The sequence below is a fragment of the Vipera ursinii genome (genome assembly GCF_947247035.1).
Source record: "Vipera ursinii genome assembly, chromosome: 2".
NCBI lineage: Eukaryota > Metazoa > Chordata > Lepidosauria > Squamata > Viperidae > Vipera > Vipera ursinii.
Window position 1 is genome coordinate 5,459,918 of NC_139513.1, and position 18,624 is coordinate 5,478,541.

Consider the following 18,624-nt stretch of genomic DNA (forward strand, 5'->3'; position numbering starts at 1 on the left):
TATAGGGCAGATTGCATTCTGTAGGAAAACGGATACAGACAACAGAGAAGATAAATAAACCGGCCTGAAGGAAATCCTCGAAACATTTACTTTCATATTTATTTAATAATACATAACATCTACATTATAATATATAATTGTAATCATATAATACATAAATAAACTGCCCAGAGGGGGAAAGCCCTAATAAGCAGGCATATACATAGAATGAAGGCTATTGCTAAGTACATTGTGCTTTAAATTGTAAGCCGCCCTGAGTCTTCGGAGAAGGGCGGGATATAAATGGGATTAAAATAAAATAAAAATAAATAAATAAAATCCCAGGTGCCCAGAAGCAGCAATCAAGCCAGGTTCCATTCAAAGGCGCTTTAATCATTCCAGCCATGATTTACCTCCACCGTACCCATCATCCTTGACCCCTTAGCCCTTCTCCATACTCCAGCACCAGCTCCCCTACCAAATACTCCGACAGCACCAAACTTTCGGCGACTTTTAAGCATCCGCAAAAAAACAGGGCATGCGCAGAAGACCGTTGCTTGCCCTCGGTACCGAGCAGAGGACTTGAGAGGCAGTAGTTGCCTTCGGAGACGCTCTAGTCAAGAGCAGTAAATCAAGGGACTTATAGGGTTTTGCCTCTCTAGGAAGAAGCACTCTGCTGGTTAAGCATCTGGGAGACCGGCGGGACGGGTGAAGTTTTGGCGGGAGCGATTTGCAGCGGCTCTTCTCCGCCTCAGAACCTCTGAGGAGGCGGAACCACGCCCCTTCTCGCGCAGCCTGAAGAGGAGCGGGCGGGGGAAGGTCCGCTGTGACCGAGGGCCGCCTCAGAGGGAGCTTCCCCGGTTCGGGGTGGGCCGATGGAGGCCCCGGGGTCTCCGTGGGAGGGAGCAGCAGCCGTCCCCGCGGCCCTTCAGGTGGAGGGCGTAGACGGCAGCCCGAGAGGCCTCCCCGAGGAGCCCCGTAGCTCCGAGGCCGAGCGCCGGCGCTTCCGCAGCTGCTGCCCCCGGGAGGACGAGGGTCCCCGGGCGCTCTGCAGCCGCCTGCACCGGCTGTGCCGCGGGTGGCTGCGCCCCGAGCGGAGCGGCAAAGCCGAGATGCTGGACCGGGTGGTGCTGGAGCAGCTGCTGGCCTTGCTGCCCCCGGAGCTGGCGGGCTGGCTGCGGGAGTGCGGGGCGGAGAGTTGCGCCCAGGCGGTGGCCCTGGCCGAAGGGTTCCTGCTCGGTCCCGTAGCCGGAAAGGGGCACCAGGTGAGAGGGAATTTCAGCCTCTTCTACGCCGCTCTATAGAGAAAAGACATCCAGAGGACACGTGTTGGGATGGTGTTGCAGTATGTGGGAATAAGAGAGACCTTATTCACACGTTCTATTTTCCCATATAATTTGTCATGGGCTGGATAGCCGTAATGCAAAAGATACCTCAATTTCCATATGGGGTGTGTATGTGAGAGAGAATTACTGTTTTCTATTCTATTATTTTCTATTCTACTTTACCTTATATGGACACACTCCGAGTGTCCATATACTTTTATACGGAGAATATATCATTCATTAAAGTTAGTTATCCTTTTGAATCATTTAGCAAAAATCGTTTATTGGGCAAATCTGCCAAAAGTTTGTATTCATTGCAACACAGGTTCTCCCTAGTTCAGCTTTTCTATATATTCAAAATTATCTTAAAACATTTACCACTAAAAGTTAAACCTGACATGAGAAAGAATGAAATATCCAAATTGCCTTTTAATGAGAGTCATAATATTTTCAGGGGATGCATTCCTCAGGACTGCCAGGTTGGTGGTCTACTTACTGCAAGAAGCACAGAGAAGCCACCCCAAAAGGGAAGGGGAGATTGATCCTATCCATTTCAGGAAATAAAGGTCTCCAAATCTTAAGGAAAAAGAGGACAAGATAGTACAAGCATAAATACATTCATAAAAAGGAAAAGGCCATATTGGTCAAGTAAAGGGAAGCCGTTAAAAAAGCATCTCCTGATCAGAAGTAAAAGGAAATAAAAAAGAAGCAATGAAGTATTTCACCAAAGTGGCAGGCTATTGTCAAGAACTAACAGCCACTCAGAGCAAGAGTTTTCAAGTTCTCTTATATTGACTTGAATTTCAAAAGTACAATTGGAGAGAAAAAGCTAAAGCAAGTGAACTAACACGTCATTTGAAAGTGGACCATAAATCAGGCTGTTCTTGCAGTTGCAGGAGCCAGTCATGGGGGAGATCTCAGTAGAGCGCTGGGGAAGACGAGGTCCATTAATTAATTCTGAAGAGCTTCTGTTCAGGAGGATCCAACTGGGGCCACCTTGCCAGGTAAGTTTAGATTTCTCATGAAAACATTAAACTCCTGGTCATGAACTACTTTGAAAACGAAATCCTGAGTCTGTGTCCATTTGAACCTGGTGTCTCCACAGAATGACCCAATGAGCCTTACTGATTCAACGTTCAAGATTGTCCTGGGAATGCAAACAAAGGACAAATCAAAAGAGTCTTAAGAAATATAATTTATATGTTAGAACAGTTTAACCTTTCTTAATATTTTTTAAAATACTTTGGAAAAGCAGTTAAAAAATTAAAGACATGACGCAAACCAATACCACTTGTACAAAAACTGTTTCAGAAGTAGCCTAATATATCCACTTTAAAATGAATTACAGCAGGAACAAATTTCTCATATGAAGATCCCTAAGTCAAAAATGAGAGGTTTTAATGGAAATCCAAGTCACTGTTGATCAAGTGACTTGGATTTCCAGGTTTATGTAAGATAACATAAGATAACCTTTATTGTCATTTTTTCCTGTGGGCACAACTGCACACATTAAAAATGAAATTTAGTTGCTTACTCTCAAAATGTACACATACATAACATACATTTAAAACACACTATATACAACATATGTATAGACCTATACCCTTACATATAAGTAACATATAAAATTAATCCCTTTCCCTTTTGAATAAATAATGGAAGGAGGAAACTTTAGAATTCACAAGGTAAATACTATATGGAACAAAGCTGTGACTGAATCTGGATATTCTGCTTCGGATACCACGAAGCCGAAGGAAAACAGGTCATGAAGAGGATGTGTCCCAGATAATCTTGCTGACCCTGCTCAAGCAAATCTTATGTGCTATGTCCTGGATGGAAGGGAGAGAACTGCCAATGATCTTTTCAGCTATCCTCACCACACTGCACCGCCTTCCTGTCTGAAGCAATGATTTTGAAATAGGCCAGGTAACACATTCTTAATAGGTATCTCCTGTTTTCTAAGAAAGATGTATTTTACTGGGCCAGAGAAATGAGGCCAGGAGATTCCCCTGCCCCAAACCATTTTGGTGACTTAGTTCCAGGCTGGGTGGCGGGTCACCAAGGAGTGTCATTCTATAACTTGGATGCATCTAAGCCAGTGATGGCAAACCTTTTAGAGACCAGGTGCCCCAAAAGTGCTCTGCCCACCCACCCCCGTCCTCACCCTGCCTGTCCTCAGGGCCATCCACGGCCCACCGCGGATCGCCCAAGCGGCCCTGCAGCACCATGGTGGCCATGCCCTCCGCCCACATCCCTCGGCATCACTTGCCCAGCTGCCGTGTGCTTGGCTGCACTGCTCCATGCGGGCCGCACCCAGGGTGACTCTCCTTTGGGGGGGGCTGCTGGTGAGGGGGCTGTGGGGGGAGGCAGGGCTGGGGCGACGGCATGCGTGCCTACAGAGAGGGCTCCAAGTGCCACCTCTGGCACTCGTGCCATAGGTTCGCCACCACTGATCTAAGCCCATGTTTTATGCCTTTAAAACAGCATGGAGCACATAGAGAGGGGTTTCCCACCCTTAAGGACTATGTGCACCTAGATTGCATATATCTGTCCTATAAGAAAACGTCCATTTTGTCTCTTGAAAAGCTCTCTTTTCTGTTTTGGAAGTAAAGAAAACATGAGAGGACTGAATTATAGGGAAGATTTCCTTTTTCATTCTAGGACACTGATCCCTTTGAGGAGATGGCTGTGGACTTCACAGAGGAGGAGTGGGCACTGCTGGATTTTGGACAGAAGGCCTTGTGCAGGGAAGTCATGCTGGAGGTTTCTAAGAATATGGCCACTCAGGGTAAGGTCCCTCTTTGTTCTGGGTTCCGTTTATTGGGAAATCTATTTTCAGTGGCAGGTGAACAGGGAAGATACCTGCACTGAAATGCTTAAGGTGGTCAGAACTCTACCTGGCCACCACCTGTAAAACCCTTCCTAATCTCAGGAAAATCAGGATAAGAATGTATAATGTGTAGCTAATATTCAGTAGACAGCCACAGGCGCAAAGACTCCCATACACTTCCCCAGGAAGAGATGGCTCACCTTAAAGGGGGTCACTGGTTGATAATCACTGGTTGATTATCTGCAGATACAAATTAGTGCAGTGCACGAATTACCATGAGTTAGGCCTTAATAGCAGCTCTTAACCGTGTTTGATAATTCATCCCTTGTCTTTTGCCAGTGGCACTCTAGACATCTCTTCCATCTATTTCATCCCTCTCAGTTTCTCTGTATACCACAGAGGAGAGAGAGGTCTATGGGTGAGTAGAGGTTGCATGAGCACAATCCTATCCAGAGCCTCAGTCACCTTCCTATTCTAAATCATGACTAAGAGCTTGGCTGGACTGCGCAGCAGATCTGCGGTTATAACCTCCAGTTCCTTCTGGAACCCCTCTGGGTCCAGTAGTCGCTGGGGGCAGAACAATCCAATAGGTCCTGCCTCTCCGGGGGGGGGGGTGGTTCAGCTCTCAAGAAGCTCATTGACACCAGACTGTGATCTGACCAGTATAGTATGTAGTTAATATCCAGTGGACAGCCACAGGAGCAAAGAGTCCCATACACTAGCTTTTGGTTCTCTTTAAGCACCAGGGTCCCCTGGATCACAAACCAGCTGAGCCACTTTATGGGCAATTTTGTCCAAGGTTATCATTACAGCCACTCTTCTAGAAAACAACTAAGGCCTTGGTAGAATGCTCACGGTTGTTGTTGTTGTTAACTGCGAAGTCGTGTCCAACCCATCGCGACTCTTATGGACAACGTTCCTCCAGGCCTTCCTGTCCTCTACCATCTTCTGGAGTCCATTTAAGCTCACACCTACTGCTTCAGAGACTCCATCCAGCCACCTCATTCTCTTTCGTCCCCTTCTTCTCTTGCCCTCAATCTTTCCCAGCATTAGGCTCTTCTCCAGTGAGTCTTTCCTTCTCATTAGGTGGCCAAAGTATTTGAGTTTTAGCTTCAAGATCTGGCCTTCTAAAGAGCAGTCAGGATTGATCTCCTCTAGGACTGACCGGTTTGATCGCCTTGCAGTCCAAGGGACTCGCAGGAGTCTTCTCCAGCACCACAGTTCAAAGGCCTCAATTCTTTGGCGCTCAGCCTTTCTTATGGTCCAACTTTCACTGCCATACATTTCAACTGGGAAGACCATAGCCTTGACTATACGCACTTTTGTTGACAGGGTGATGTCTCTGCTTTTTAGTGTGCTGTCTAGATTTGTCATGGCTTTCCTCCCAAGGAGCAAAGCGTCTTAATTTCTTGGCTACAGTCCCCATCTGCAGTGATCTTGGAGCCCAGGAAAATAAAATCTGTCACTACCTCCATTTCCTCCCCATCTATTTGCCAGGAATTGAGAGGGCCGGATGCCTTGATCTTGGTTTTCTTAATGTTTAGTTTCAACCGAACTTTTGCACTCTCCTTCTTCACCTGCAGCACGAGGCTCTTTAGTTCTTCTTCACTTTCTGCCATTAGAGTGGTATCTGCATATCTTAGGTTGATGATATTTCTTCTGGCAATCTTACCGTATTTTCCGGCGTATAAGATGACTTTTTAACCCATGAAAATCTTCTCAATAGTCAGGGGTCATCTTATACGCCCAGTCTTATACGCCAGAAAATACGGGTAGTCTTATACGGCGAGTATAGCCCAAACCCTATACCCGTATTTTTCAGACCATAAGACGCACTTTCCCCCCCCCAAAAGTAGGGGGGAAAACGAGGGTGCGTCTTATGGTCCGAAGCTGATCCGTATGGCCAGCCCCAACCTCTGCAAGTGGAAAGCAAGCAAGATTGCCAGCACGAATTGGCATGTGCTGAGAAATGCCGATCTCACGCTCCTGCAATCTCTCTCCCTCAGTTTCAGCTTCCCTTGCTACAAGAGAAAGCAGGCTGAAACAGAGTGAGGGAGATTGCCAGGAATGTGAATCGGCTGATCTCGTGCTGCTGCAATCTCCCTCGTTTCAGCCTGCTTTCTCTTGTAGCAAGGGAAGCTGAAACCGAGTGAGGGAGATTGCAGGAACGTGAGATCGGCCAATTCGCGTTCCTGGCAATCTCCCTTGCTCCGTTTCAGCTTGCTTTCCGCAAGAGAAAGCTGGGCCGCATGGCCACCTCCGCAGGTACTGCTCTAACGTGGAGAGGGAAGGACAAAGAGGGAGGGAAGGAAGAAAGAAAGGAAGGAAAGAAGCAAGGGACAATGGGAGAGGGAAGGAGAGAGAGAAATAGAGAGGGAGAGGGAGAAATAGGGAGGGAGAGAGAGAGAGAGAAGGAGAAAGAAAGGGAGAGAAATAGAGGGAGAGAGAAAGAGGGAGAGGGAAAGGGAGAGAGAGACAAGGAGAAAAAGAGGGAGGGAAATAGGGAGAGAGAGAAAGGGAAAATAGAGGGAAAGAAAAATAGAGAGGGAGAGAAAGAGGGGGAGAGAGAGAAGGAGAAAGAAAGGGAGGGAAATAGAGGGAGAGAGAGAAAGAGGGAGAAATAGAGGGAAAGAGAAAAATAGAGAGGGAGAGAAAGGGAGAGAGAGACAAGGAGAAAGAAAGAGGGAGGGAAATAGAGGGAGAGAGAGAAAGAGGGAGAAATAGAGGGAAAGAAAAAAATAGAGGGAGAGAAAGGGAGAGAGAGACAAGGAGAAAGAAAGAGGGAAATAGAGGGGGAGAGAAAGAGGGAGAAATAGAGGGAAAGAGAAAAATAGGGAGAGAAGGAGAGAAAGAAAGAAGGAGAGAGAAGGAGGGAGGGAGAGAGAGAGAGAGAAAGAGGGAGGGGGAGAGAAAGGGAGAGAGAGAAATTAAATTAGTAACATGATTAAGTGAATCTGGTTTCCCCACTAACTTTGCTTGTCAGAAGGTTGCAAAAGGCGATCACATGACCCTGGAACAATGTGACCATCATAAATATGAATTGATTGCCAAGCATCCGAATGTAATCACATGACCCTGGGGATGCTGCAATGGTCATAAGTGTGAAAAATGGTCATAAGTCACTTTTTCAGTGCCATCGTAACTTTGAACGGTCACTAAGTGAATCATTGTAAGCCGAGGACTACCTGTACTTTATCATGTTTTTCCTTTTGGGGGGGTGTCAGGTTTTTGACACGTTGCTCGGCGACTGGTGGTACTCGGACATTACCTTGTCCTAAAAGTGGTACAATGGATGAAAAGGTTGAAAAGCCCTGTTTTAGTATACCGGTACTATTTGGTTCAGAATATTTTTTTTCTTGTTATCCTGCTCTAAAAACTGGGTGCATCTTATGGTCAGGTACGTCTTATGGTCCGAAAAATACGGAAATTTAACAGGAAAAGTAGGGGGTTGTCTTATACGCCCAGTCGTCTTATACGCCGGAAAATATGATAATTCCAACTTTTGATTCCTCTAACCCTGCCTTTCTCATGATGTGCTCTGCATATAAGTTAAATAGGCAGGGCGACAGTATACAGCCTTGCCGGACTCCTTTCCCAATTTTGAACCATTCAGTGGTTCCGTGTCCAGTTCTCACTGTTGCTTCTTGGCCCACATAGGTTTCTCAAGAGACAAATAAGATGGTCTGGTACGCCCATCTCTTTAAGAACTTGCCACAGTTTGTTATGATCCACACAATCAAAGGCTTTAGCATAGTCAATGAAGCAGAAATAGATATTTTTCTGGAACTCTCTAGCTTTCTCCATGATCCAGCGTATGTTGGCAATTTGATCTCTAGTTCCTCTGCCTCTTCAAAATCCTGCCTGTACTGGAAGTTCTCTATCCACATACTGCTGGAGTCTAGTTTGTAGGATTTTAAGCATAACTTTACTAGCATGAGAAATGAGGGCAATGGTGCGATAGTTTGAACATTCTTTGGCACTGCCTTTCTTTGGAATTGGAATGTAAACTGATCTTTTCCAATCCTGTGCCCACTGTTGAGTTTTCCAAATTTCCTGGCAAATTGAGTGTAGCACTTTTACTGCATTGTCTTTTAAGATTTTGAATAGCTCAGCTGGAATACTGTCACCTCCACTAGCTTTGTTGTTGCTCAGCTTTTCTAAGGCCCACTTCACTTCACATTCTAGGATGTCTGGCTAGAGGTCAGTGACCACCTCATTGTGATTATCAGGGACGTTAAGCTCATTCTTGTATAGTTCTTCTGTGTAATTTTGCCACCTCTTCTTAATCTCTTCTGCCTCTGTTAGGTCCCTGCCATTTTGGTCCTTTATCATGCCCATTTTTGCATGAAACGTTCCCTTCATCTCTCCAATTTTCTTGAAAAGATCTCTGGTCCTCCCTATTCTATTGTTTTCTTCTATTTCTTTGCACTGTTCATTTAAGAAGGCATTCTTATCTCTTCTAGCTGTTCTCTGGAATTCTGCATTCAATTGGACGTATCTTTCTTTTTCTCCCTTGCCTTTCGCTTCCCTCCTTTCCTCAGCTATTTGCAAAGCTTCCTCAGGCAACCATTTTGGTTTCTTGCATTTCTTTTTCTTTGGGATGGTTTTAGTTGCTACCTCTTGTACAATGTTGCGAACCTCTGTCCATAGTTCTTCAGGCACTCTATCAGATCTAATTCCTTAAATCCATTTGTCACCTCTACTGTATATTCCACAGGGATATGATTTAATTCATACCTGAGTGGCCTAGTGATTTTCCCTACTTTCTTCAATTTAAGCCTAAATTTTGCAATGAGAAGCTCATGGTCTGAGCCACAATCAGCTCCTGGTCTTGTTTTTACTGACTGTATAGAGCTTCTCCATCTTTGGCTGCAGAGCACATAGTCAATCTGATTTCTGTGTTGACTGTCTGGTGATGTCCATGTGTAGAGCTGTCTCTTGGGTTGTTGGAAAAGAGTGTTTGCTATGACCATCATATTCTCTTGACAAAATTCTATCAGCCTGTGCCCTGTTTCATTTTGTACTCCAAGGCCAAACTTGCCTGTTATTCCGGTTATCTTTTGGCTTCCTACTTTAGCATTCCAATTCCCCATGATGATGACATCATTTTTTGGTGTTAGTTCTATAAGGTGCTGTAGGGCTTCATAGAACCGGTCAATTTCATCCTCTTCAGCACCGGTGGTTGGGGCATAGACTTGGACTACTGTGATATTGAATGGTTTGCCTTGGATTCAAACTGAGATCATTCTGTCATTTTGAGGATTGTATCCCAGTATTGCTTTTCCTACTCTTTTATTGACTATGAAGGCTACTCCATTTCTTCTGAGGGATTCTTGCCCACAGTAGTACAGTATACCTGATGGTCATCTGAATTAAATTCACCCATTCCTGTCCATTTTAGTTCGCTGATACCTAAGATGTCGATGTTCAGTCTTGTCATCTCTTGTTTGACCATGTCCAGCTTTCCTTGATTCATGGATCTTACATTCCAGGTTCCTATGGAGAAAAAATCTTTACAGCATCGGACTTTCCTTTCACCACCAGGCACATCCACAGCTGAGCGTCCTTTCGGCTTTGGCCCAGTCATTTCATTCTTTCTGGTGCTACTAGTACTAGCCCTCTGCTCTTCCCTAGTAGCATATTGGACGTCTTCCGACCTGAGGGGCTCATCTTCCAGCGTCATATCGTTTTGCCTTTTGGTACTGTCCATAGGGTTTTCATGGCAAAGATACTGGAGTGGGTTGCCATTTCCTTCTCCAGTGGATAACGTTTTGTCAGAACTCTCTGCTATGACCTTTCCGTCTTGGGTGGCTCTGCACGGCATAGCTCATAGCTTCATTGAATTGTGCAAGCCCCTTCGCCACGACAAGGCAGTAATCCATGAAGGGGATGCTCATGGTAGTGTTGTGAAAAGCCTTAGAAGCTCCATGGAAATGCCTGAGTACATTGATTTATCAGCAGCAAAGCCTTAATCTGGTTCAGGGCTGCAGAATCTCATGGATACCATTTGAGTGTCCCTAGATAACAATTTCAACCCAACATCTCCTAGTTTGATACATAGCTGGCACCCAACCTGATACTCTATCTGACATATTTTTGACACGGAGAGACAACCCTACCCCCAAGGCATCATTTTAAATTCTAATGAGAATTTCTGTTGTGTTTTTTTTCCCCAACCAGGTGATGGTGGTGGTAATGAATTGGAGAATGAGAATGAAAAGCAGATGATGTCATTGACACTACAAAGAGCAATGTCTGCAAAGAGCCATTCCTTCTCTTTTACTTTACCTAAAATAATGGATAGGAAACCACAAAGGTTTGCAAACTATGAGAGGGATTTCAGTCTAAGCAAAAAAATGAAAGTATGCATGAAATGTGGAAAGAGCTTCAGTAGCAAGAGTAAACTTAACTACCATCAGAGGATCCACTCAGGTGAGAGTCCATATAAGTGCATAGAGTGTGGAAAGACATTTACTCGGAAAGCCCAATTTACTCGTCATGAAAGGATCCACACAGGGGAGAGACCTTATAAATGCACAGAATGTGGAAAAGCCTTCAATACAAAGTATAATCTGAGTCGCCATCAGCAGATCCACACAAGAGAAAAACCATATAATTGCAAGGAGCGTGGAAAGAAATTCACCGAGAGTAGTGATATTACTCCCCCTCAAATAATCCACATAGACGACAAACCATATAAATGCTTGGAGTGCGGAAAGAGCTTCATTCAGAAAGGAAAACTTAACTCTCATAAAAGGATCCACACAGGTAAAAGACTGTATAAATGCTTGGAGTGTGGAAAAAGCTTTCTTTGGAACGCAGAACTTATTCGTCATAAGAGGACACACACTGGGGAGAGACCATATAAATGCATGGAGTGTGGAAAGTGCTTTGCTCAAAAAGGAAATCTTAATGATCATGAAAGAATCCACACAGGGGAGAGACCTTATAAATGCACAGAATGTGGAAAAGCCTTCAATACAAAGTATAATCTGAGTCACCATCAGCAGATCCACACAAGAGAAAAACCATATAATTGCAAGGAGCGTGGAAAGAAATTCACCGAGAGTAGTGATATTACTCCCCCTCAAATAATCCACATAGACGACAAACCATATAAATGCTTGGAGTGTGGAAAGAGCTTCATTCAGAAAGGAAAACTTAACTCTCATAAAAGGATCCACACAGGTAAAAGACTGTATAAATGCTTGGAGTGTGGAAAAAGCTTTCTTTGGAACACAGAACTTATTCGTCATAAGAGGACACACACTGGGGAGAGACCATATAAATGCATGGAGTGTGGAAAGTGCTTTGCTGAAAAAGGATATCTTAATGATCATGAAAGAATCCACACAGGGGAGAGACCATTTAAATGCACAGAGTGTGGAAGGGACTTCCGTACAAGGCGTAATCTGACTCACCATCAGAGGATTCACACAATTGAAAAAACATAATTGCAAGGAGTTTGAAAAGAATTTCACTGAGAGTAGTGATATTACTTGCCATCAAAGGATCAACACATGAGACAGACCATATAAATGCCTGGAGTGTGGAAAGAGCTTTATTCACAAATGGCGCCTTACTTTCCACCAAAGGATGCACAAGGGGGAAAGACCGTATAAATGCACGGTGTGTGGAAAAAGCTTCCTTTGGAACTCACAACTTATTTATCATAAGAGAATCCACACTGGAGAGAGACCATATAAATTCATACAATGTGGAAAAACATTTACTCAGAAAAGTGGTCTTATTATTCATGAAAGAATCCATACAGGAGAGAAACCATTTCAATGTATAGAATGTGGAAAGATCTTTGCTCAGAAAGGACAACTTAATTTTCATGAAACAATCCATACAGGGGAGAAACCATTTCAATGTACAGAATGTGGAAAATGCTTTGCTCAGAAAGGAAAACTTAATTTTCATGAGAGAATCCACACAGGGCAGAGATTGTATAAATGCTTGGAGTGTGGAAAAAGCTTTCATTGGAACAGCAATCTTATTTGTCATGAAAGGATCCACACTGGGGAGAGACCATACAAGTGCATGAAGTGTGGAAAGCAATTTACTCAGAAAAATTATCTTATTAAACATGAAAGAATACATACAGGAGAAAGACCATATAAATGCACAGAATGTGGAAAAAGCTTTACTCAGAAAGGGCAACTTACTTTTCATGAGAGAATCCACTCAGGGCAGAGATCATATAAATGCTTGGAGTGTAGAAAAAGTTTTTATTCAAGCACAGAACTTATTCATCATGAAAGGATCCATACAGGGGAGAGACCATATAAATGCATGGAGTGTGGAAAGAGCTTTATAGACAAATGGCGCCTTGCTTTCCACCAAAAGATGCACACGCGGGAAAGACCGTATATATGCTTGGAGTGTGGGAAAAGCTTTCATTGGAATAGCGATCTTATTTGTCACAAAAGGATCCATACTGGGGAGAGACCATACAAGTGCATGGAGTGTGGAAAGCAATTTACTCGGAAATTTTATTTTATTAATCATGAAAGAATCCATACAGGGGAGACACCATATAAATGCGCAGAAGGACGTGCGGGCGGTCGTGTGGAGCTGAGCTCTGCAGGTCCGAGAAGAGAGGCGTCCTAGGAGCCCCTCAGGGTTTTTCTTTATGCCCTGGGTTGGGGTGAAATGTAGCGGCGATGATTTTGGCAGTTGGTTAAAGCTTCTGCTAACTTGGTCGGCGTCCCGCTGGGCTGTCGGTTTGCTGCTCGCCGAGCTGGTTGCTTGCGGAGTTTCCTGCTATGTCGGGCGGTCCTCCGGGCTTCTTCGGCGGCGTCTGGCGTTCCCAGCGGCCGGCAGCGATGGTTCGGCGGCGACGGAGCTGTTTGCTAGTTGCTCTGGCCCGTTCTTGTTGGTCGGTCTGCCTCTGCTTTTGCCTGTATCGACGACGACGCTTTTGGTCCATCTTAATGGCGACGGTGGCGGCGGCGGCGTTGTTCCCGGGCCGTTTTCGGGCCACTTTATCTTCGACCGCTGCGGTCTGGCCTGCTTTTTCCGGACCGTGTGTCCCGCTACCGCCTGGGCCTTTTCGGCCCGTTTTCCATCGGCAGTGGCGGTGGCTTTCCCCGGATTGTTTGCGGCTTCGGCAACGTTCCGGTGGTAACGGTGATGGCGGTGGCGGCGTCTGTAGCGGCGCAGCGGCAGCGGCTCCGATGACTCAGCGGTGTTATGGCCGGTCTGCCTGTTCCCCGGCTTGTTCTGCATGTTCCAGATGGGTTGGCACCCCCATTGTTCCTGGTGGCCCTGAAGGTTCCTGGGTTAGCCGGTTGACCCCGGTGGAGCCCAGTGGAGCCTTGTGGAGCCGGGTTATTCCGAAGGACCCTGGAAGACCTGCGCTCCCTAACGCACTCGTTATGATCTGGTTGGTGTCTCTGGATCTTGAGGGGGCTCCGGGGAACTTAGTGGACTTGGGGGAGTCAATCTTTGTTGACCACAGTCTGGAAGGCCCTAATAATTATAGAACTGAGGGCCCATGGAGTTGTGGTCAGTTACAACCTCCTGGAATGGTGGAGCAGCGGGGGAATTGGCCGTTAGCAGACCTGACTATGATGGCTTGTTACCTTGCTTTATTTCTGCCTTTACAATCGACTGTGCATTGTCCTTTACACAACATCCCCAAAGGATTCAGAGAACTCTGGGTATTAGCCATCGTGAGAGGGTGGCTTGAACTTACATCTGCTGCCCCTAGAGGTGAGAGCTCTATGGGGCATGCTATACCCAGAGTGGTTGTTCCAGACTACCATCCCCCTGAGAATTGGCTTTACGGCCGTCGTGAGAGGACGGTGGTGGGCCTGCCCGGGGGGTTTACCCAGCTGAGTGGCAGCGGCTGGGCGGAGGTCTGGGACACCTATCTACCCTCTGAACAGATCCTCCTCACGGACTATCATCTATGGACTGCCTTCTATCCGGACTGCTTCTTATGCCTTCCCATAAATATTCTTCCATGGACTTGTTCGCCCTCAGGGGTGCCCCCCCTTCCTGGGTGCGACCCGCCTTTCTAGCCGATTATAACCTCGAGGAAGGGCCCATTTATTGGGACCCTGAGAGTTGGCTGGGCACGAGTAGGGGCCTTCGACGTAGACCTAACAAGAGGCCCCTGATTATTTTTCTGTCTAAATTTTTTAGGGGGTTAGGGAGGCGGGAGGGTTCTTTTGGTTGTTTGGACAAGGGGGGCGGTCCAACAACCTCTGTTCAGGCCAGTGTCGATGTAGATCGCAGGGGGGAGGAGCGGGGGTCGGTTGCCTCCGGGGCTTCAGGGCTGGTCGTGATTATCTGGACCCGTTCCAATTGGGCTTCAGGCCCGGGTACAGCACAGAGACGGCATTGGTCATGCTGGTGAATGATCTCTGGTGGGCTCAGGACAGGGGTTGTTCCTCTGTCCTAGTTCTATTAGACCTCTCAGCGGCTTTCGATACCATCGACCATGATATCTTGCTGCGGCGTCTCAGGGGGTTGGGAGTGGGGAGCACTGTTCTACAGTGGTTCTCCTACCTCCTGGGCCGCTCGCAGTCGGTGTTGGCAGGAGGGCAGAGATCGGCCCTGAGGCCTCTCGTTTGTGGAGTTCCTCAGGGGTCGGTCCTCTCTCCCCTCCTGTTCAACATCTATATGAAGCCGCTGGGTGAGATCATTCGTGGTTTTGGGGTGGGGGTATCATCAGTATGCTGATGATACCCAGCTTTTTCTCTCCACCCCGAACCAACCCAGTGATGCCCTCGATGTGATGTCCCGTTGCCTGGAGGCGGTCCAGGTCTGGATGGGGAGAAACAGGCTTTGACTTAACCCCGCCAAGACTGAGTGGCTGTGCATACCGGCATCTCGGATTGACTATTCTATTCCATTGTTAATTATGGGGGGGTGAGGTGTTACCCCCCGTAGATAGGGCCCGCAACTTGGGCGTCCTCCTGGACTCACGGCTCAGTTTGGAAGATCATATAGGAGCCGTGGCCAGGGGGGCTTTCGCCCAGGTGGACCGAGATGCCCTACGTACAGTCACTCATGCACTTGTGACCTCCTGGATAGACTACTGCAACGCTCTCTACATGGGGCTGCCCTTGAGGACCACTCGGAAGCTTCAGCTGGTGCAGAATGCAGCCGCGCGAGTTGTGATGGGGGTTTCTCGATACTCCCATGTAACACCTCCGCGAGCTGCATTGGCTTCCGGTTGCCCTCCGGCTGAAATTCAAGGTGCTGGTAATGACCTATAAAGCCCTAAATGGCACGGGTCTGGACTATCTTCGGGAGCTCCTGCAGCCAGCATCAATTTCTCATCGTCCTGTGCGCTCCCACAGGGAGGGTCTCCTCAGGGTGCCGCCGGTCAGGGAGTGCCGGCTGGCGGCACCCAGGGGGAGAGCATTCTCGGTGGGCACGCCTGCCCTTTGGAATCAGCTGCCAGTGGAACTCCGGATGGCCCCCGACCTTCACTCATTTCGCTGGGACCTAAAGACTTGGCTATTTGAGCTTGCCGGCCTGAACTGAGGGTTTTTAAGGTTTTATTTTTTAGGGCTATCTAATTTAATTTTTATTTTAACTTGTATATATTGTATTGGTTTAATCTGCCCTGTAAACAGCCCTGAGTCCCTCGGGAAAAGGGCGGTATATAAATCGAATTTTAAAAAAAATGTGGAAACGGCTTTGCTCAAACAGCACAACTTAATGCTCATAAAAGGCTCCACAGAGAACAGAGACCATATAAATGCATGTAGTGAGGAAAAAGCTTTTAACAATCACAAGGCATTTACTCATGAAAGAATCAGGAAAATCCCTATATTGCAAGGGATGTGGATATAATTTTTCCTCGGAAAGAACATTTTACTCATAAAAGGACCCACGTAGGGAAGAAACCTGAATGGACAAAGGTGAAAGGCCTCCAGTAGAAACTCTTTTATATAAATATTTTATTAAGTTTTTCTCTTACATACATATATTAATTTTTCAACCAGCATGCTGTCTGTATTCTTTTTATATCGTGGTGACCAAAACTGGATGAAGTATTCCAGGTGTGGCCTTACCAAAGCATTGTAAAGTGGTATTAGTACTTCACGTGATCTTGATTCTATTCCTCTGTTAATGCAGCCTAGCACTGTGTTGGCTTTTTTGGCAGCTGCAGCACACTGCTGGCTCATATTTAAGTGATTGTCTACTAGGACTCCGACATCCCTCTCACAGTTACTACTATTGAGCAAGGTACCACCTATACTATACCTGTGCATTTGATTTTTCCTGCCTAAATGCAGAACCTTACTTTTTTCACAATTGAATTTCATTTTGTTAGATATTGTTCCCAGTGTTCGAGTCTGTCCAGGTCCTCCTGTATCTTAAGCCTATCTTCTGGAGTATTGGCTATTCCTGCCAGCTTGGTGTCATCTGCAAATTTGATGAGTTCCCCATCTATCCCCTCATCCAAATCGTTGATGAAGATGTTGAAGAGCACTGGGCCCAGAACAGAGCCCTGGGGCACCCCACTACACACTTCCTTCCATGTAGATGCAGTTCCATTGAGGACCACACGCTGAGTACGGCCTGTCAGCCAGCTACAAATCCATCTGGTGGTGATGCTATCTAACCCACATTTTTCTATTTTATCAAGTAGTAGGTTGTGATCTCCTTTATCAAATGCCTTACTGAAATCCAAGTAAATTAAATCTACAGCATTCCTTTGGTCCACTAGTTTTGTCACTTGGTCAAAGAATGCAATAAGGTTTGTCTGGCACAATCTGTTTTTGACAAACCCATATTGGCTTTTAGTGATAACTTTGTTCGCATCCAGGTGTTCGCTGATTTGTTGTTTGATTATCTTTTCCAGAATCTTCCCAGGTATTGAGGTCAGGCTGATAGGTCTGTAGTTTCCTGGATCTGTATTTTTCCCTTTTTTGAAGATGGGAACTACATCAGCTCTCTTCCAGTCCTCTGGTAGTTCCCCAGTGCTCCAGGATCTTTGAAAAATATAGTTCAGTGGTTCTGAGATCATGTCTGCCAGTTCCTTGAGAACCTTGGGGTGTAATCCATCTGGTCCTGGTGATTTGAACTCGTCTAGGCTGGACAGGTGCTCACTTACCATTTTCTTGCCTATCTTAACTTGCGTTTCTATTCTGTTTTTTATGGCATTTGTTTTGGTAGGTTGGACTGTTTTTTTCCCTTTGTGTAAAGACAGATGCAAAAAACGAGTTAAATAGTTCTGCTTTCTCCCTGTTGCTTGTCACCTTCTTCCCACTTTCCCCCACTAATGGACCAATCATTTCCTTAACTTTTTTCTTGTTTCTTATATGTTGAAAGAAGATTTTTTTGTTATTTTTGACTTTGGTCGCAAGCCTTAGTTCATTTTGAGCCTTAGCTTCCCTCACTTCATCTTTGCAGGCACGGGCTGTTTGCTGATATTCTGCCTTAGTTATGTGCCCCTCTTTCCACTTCCTATACTTGTCCCTTTTGTCTTTCAGTTTATCAGAGAGTTCTTTATGCAGCCATGCTGGTTTCCTTTGAAAGCTGTTATTTTTCTTCTTTGTTGGTATTGTGCTAGACTGGGCCTTTATTATCTCACTTTTCAAAATTTCCCAAGCTTCTTGAGTTGTTTTCCCCTTTAGGATTCTCATCCATGGAATTCTTCCCAAGGGCTCTCTAAGTTTATTGAAATTAGCTCTTTTAAAGTCCAAGACTCTAGTTTGGCTGTATTCTATTGCTTGTGCTTCCATAATGTTGAATTCCAATATTGCATGATCACTTCCCCCCAAAGTTCCTGTGGCTTTGACACATTCTATCATTTCATCTCTCTTAGTGAGAATTAAATCCAATATGGCTAATACACTAGTTCACTTCTAAGAACCTTTTATTTCTGAGAGTTATCCATTCTTTCACCCATGTTAATACAGATGCTTGATAGAACAAAGCCCACTCAGGTAGCCCAAAACCTCCGTTCCCCTTAGCATCTTGTAACATTTTCATCTTTATTCTAGCTTTCTTTCTTTCCCAAACAAACTTCAAAATTAATGAATTTAAATCTTGGAAGAAATTTTTTCAGGTTTTATGGAATAGTTTGGAATAAAAATCTTTTTGACTATAGCAATTCTTCCCAGTATTGACAATTGCAAATTCTTCCACTTTTCCAAGTCCAATTTTTTGTTTCAATAGCCTTATATAGTTGTCTTCTTTTATTGTTGAGCATTTAGCCGATAGGCATATACTCAAGTATTTGACCTTTTTCACTATCTTACCTCAAGGCTGCTGCTGTGCTTGCTCTCCTTAGCCAGGTTGCTCATGATGTGTATGAGGGCAAAGTCAAGAGGGAGGCCCACTCCCTCTCCATGAGAGGAGACCTGGCTTTGTATCCAAAGCCTCCTTAGCAATAGGATGGGAGACGCCCCCCCGTGGGATAGGCCAGGAGGAGGGGGCAAGGCGATGGTGAAAGGGCAGCAGGGCAGGGCTAAGGCCTCAGACCCTCCCTCTTTCTTTCTTCCTTCCTTCCTTCCT

General features: G+C 45.7%; 1 protein-coding gene across 1 annotated transcript; it reads left to right on the forward strand.

Moving 5' to 3' along the window:
* Window positions 1-627: 627 nt before the first annotated feature.
* LOC310634721 (zinc finger protein 24-like) lies at window positions 628-11,658 on the forward strand (the record flags this gene model as incomplete). Its single annotated transcript, XM_083353255.1, has 5 exons — window positions 628-1,244; window positions 2,195-2,308; window positions 3,966-4,092; window positions 10,315-10,912; window positions 11,646-11,658. The coding sequence occupies exons 1-5, from the start codon at window positions 855-857 to the stop codon at window positions 11,656-11,658; spliced, it is 1,242 nt and encodes a 413-aa protein (XP_083209381.1). The 5' UTR covers window positions 628-854.
* Between the last annotated feature and the right edge of the window lie 6,966 nt (window positions 11,659-18,624).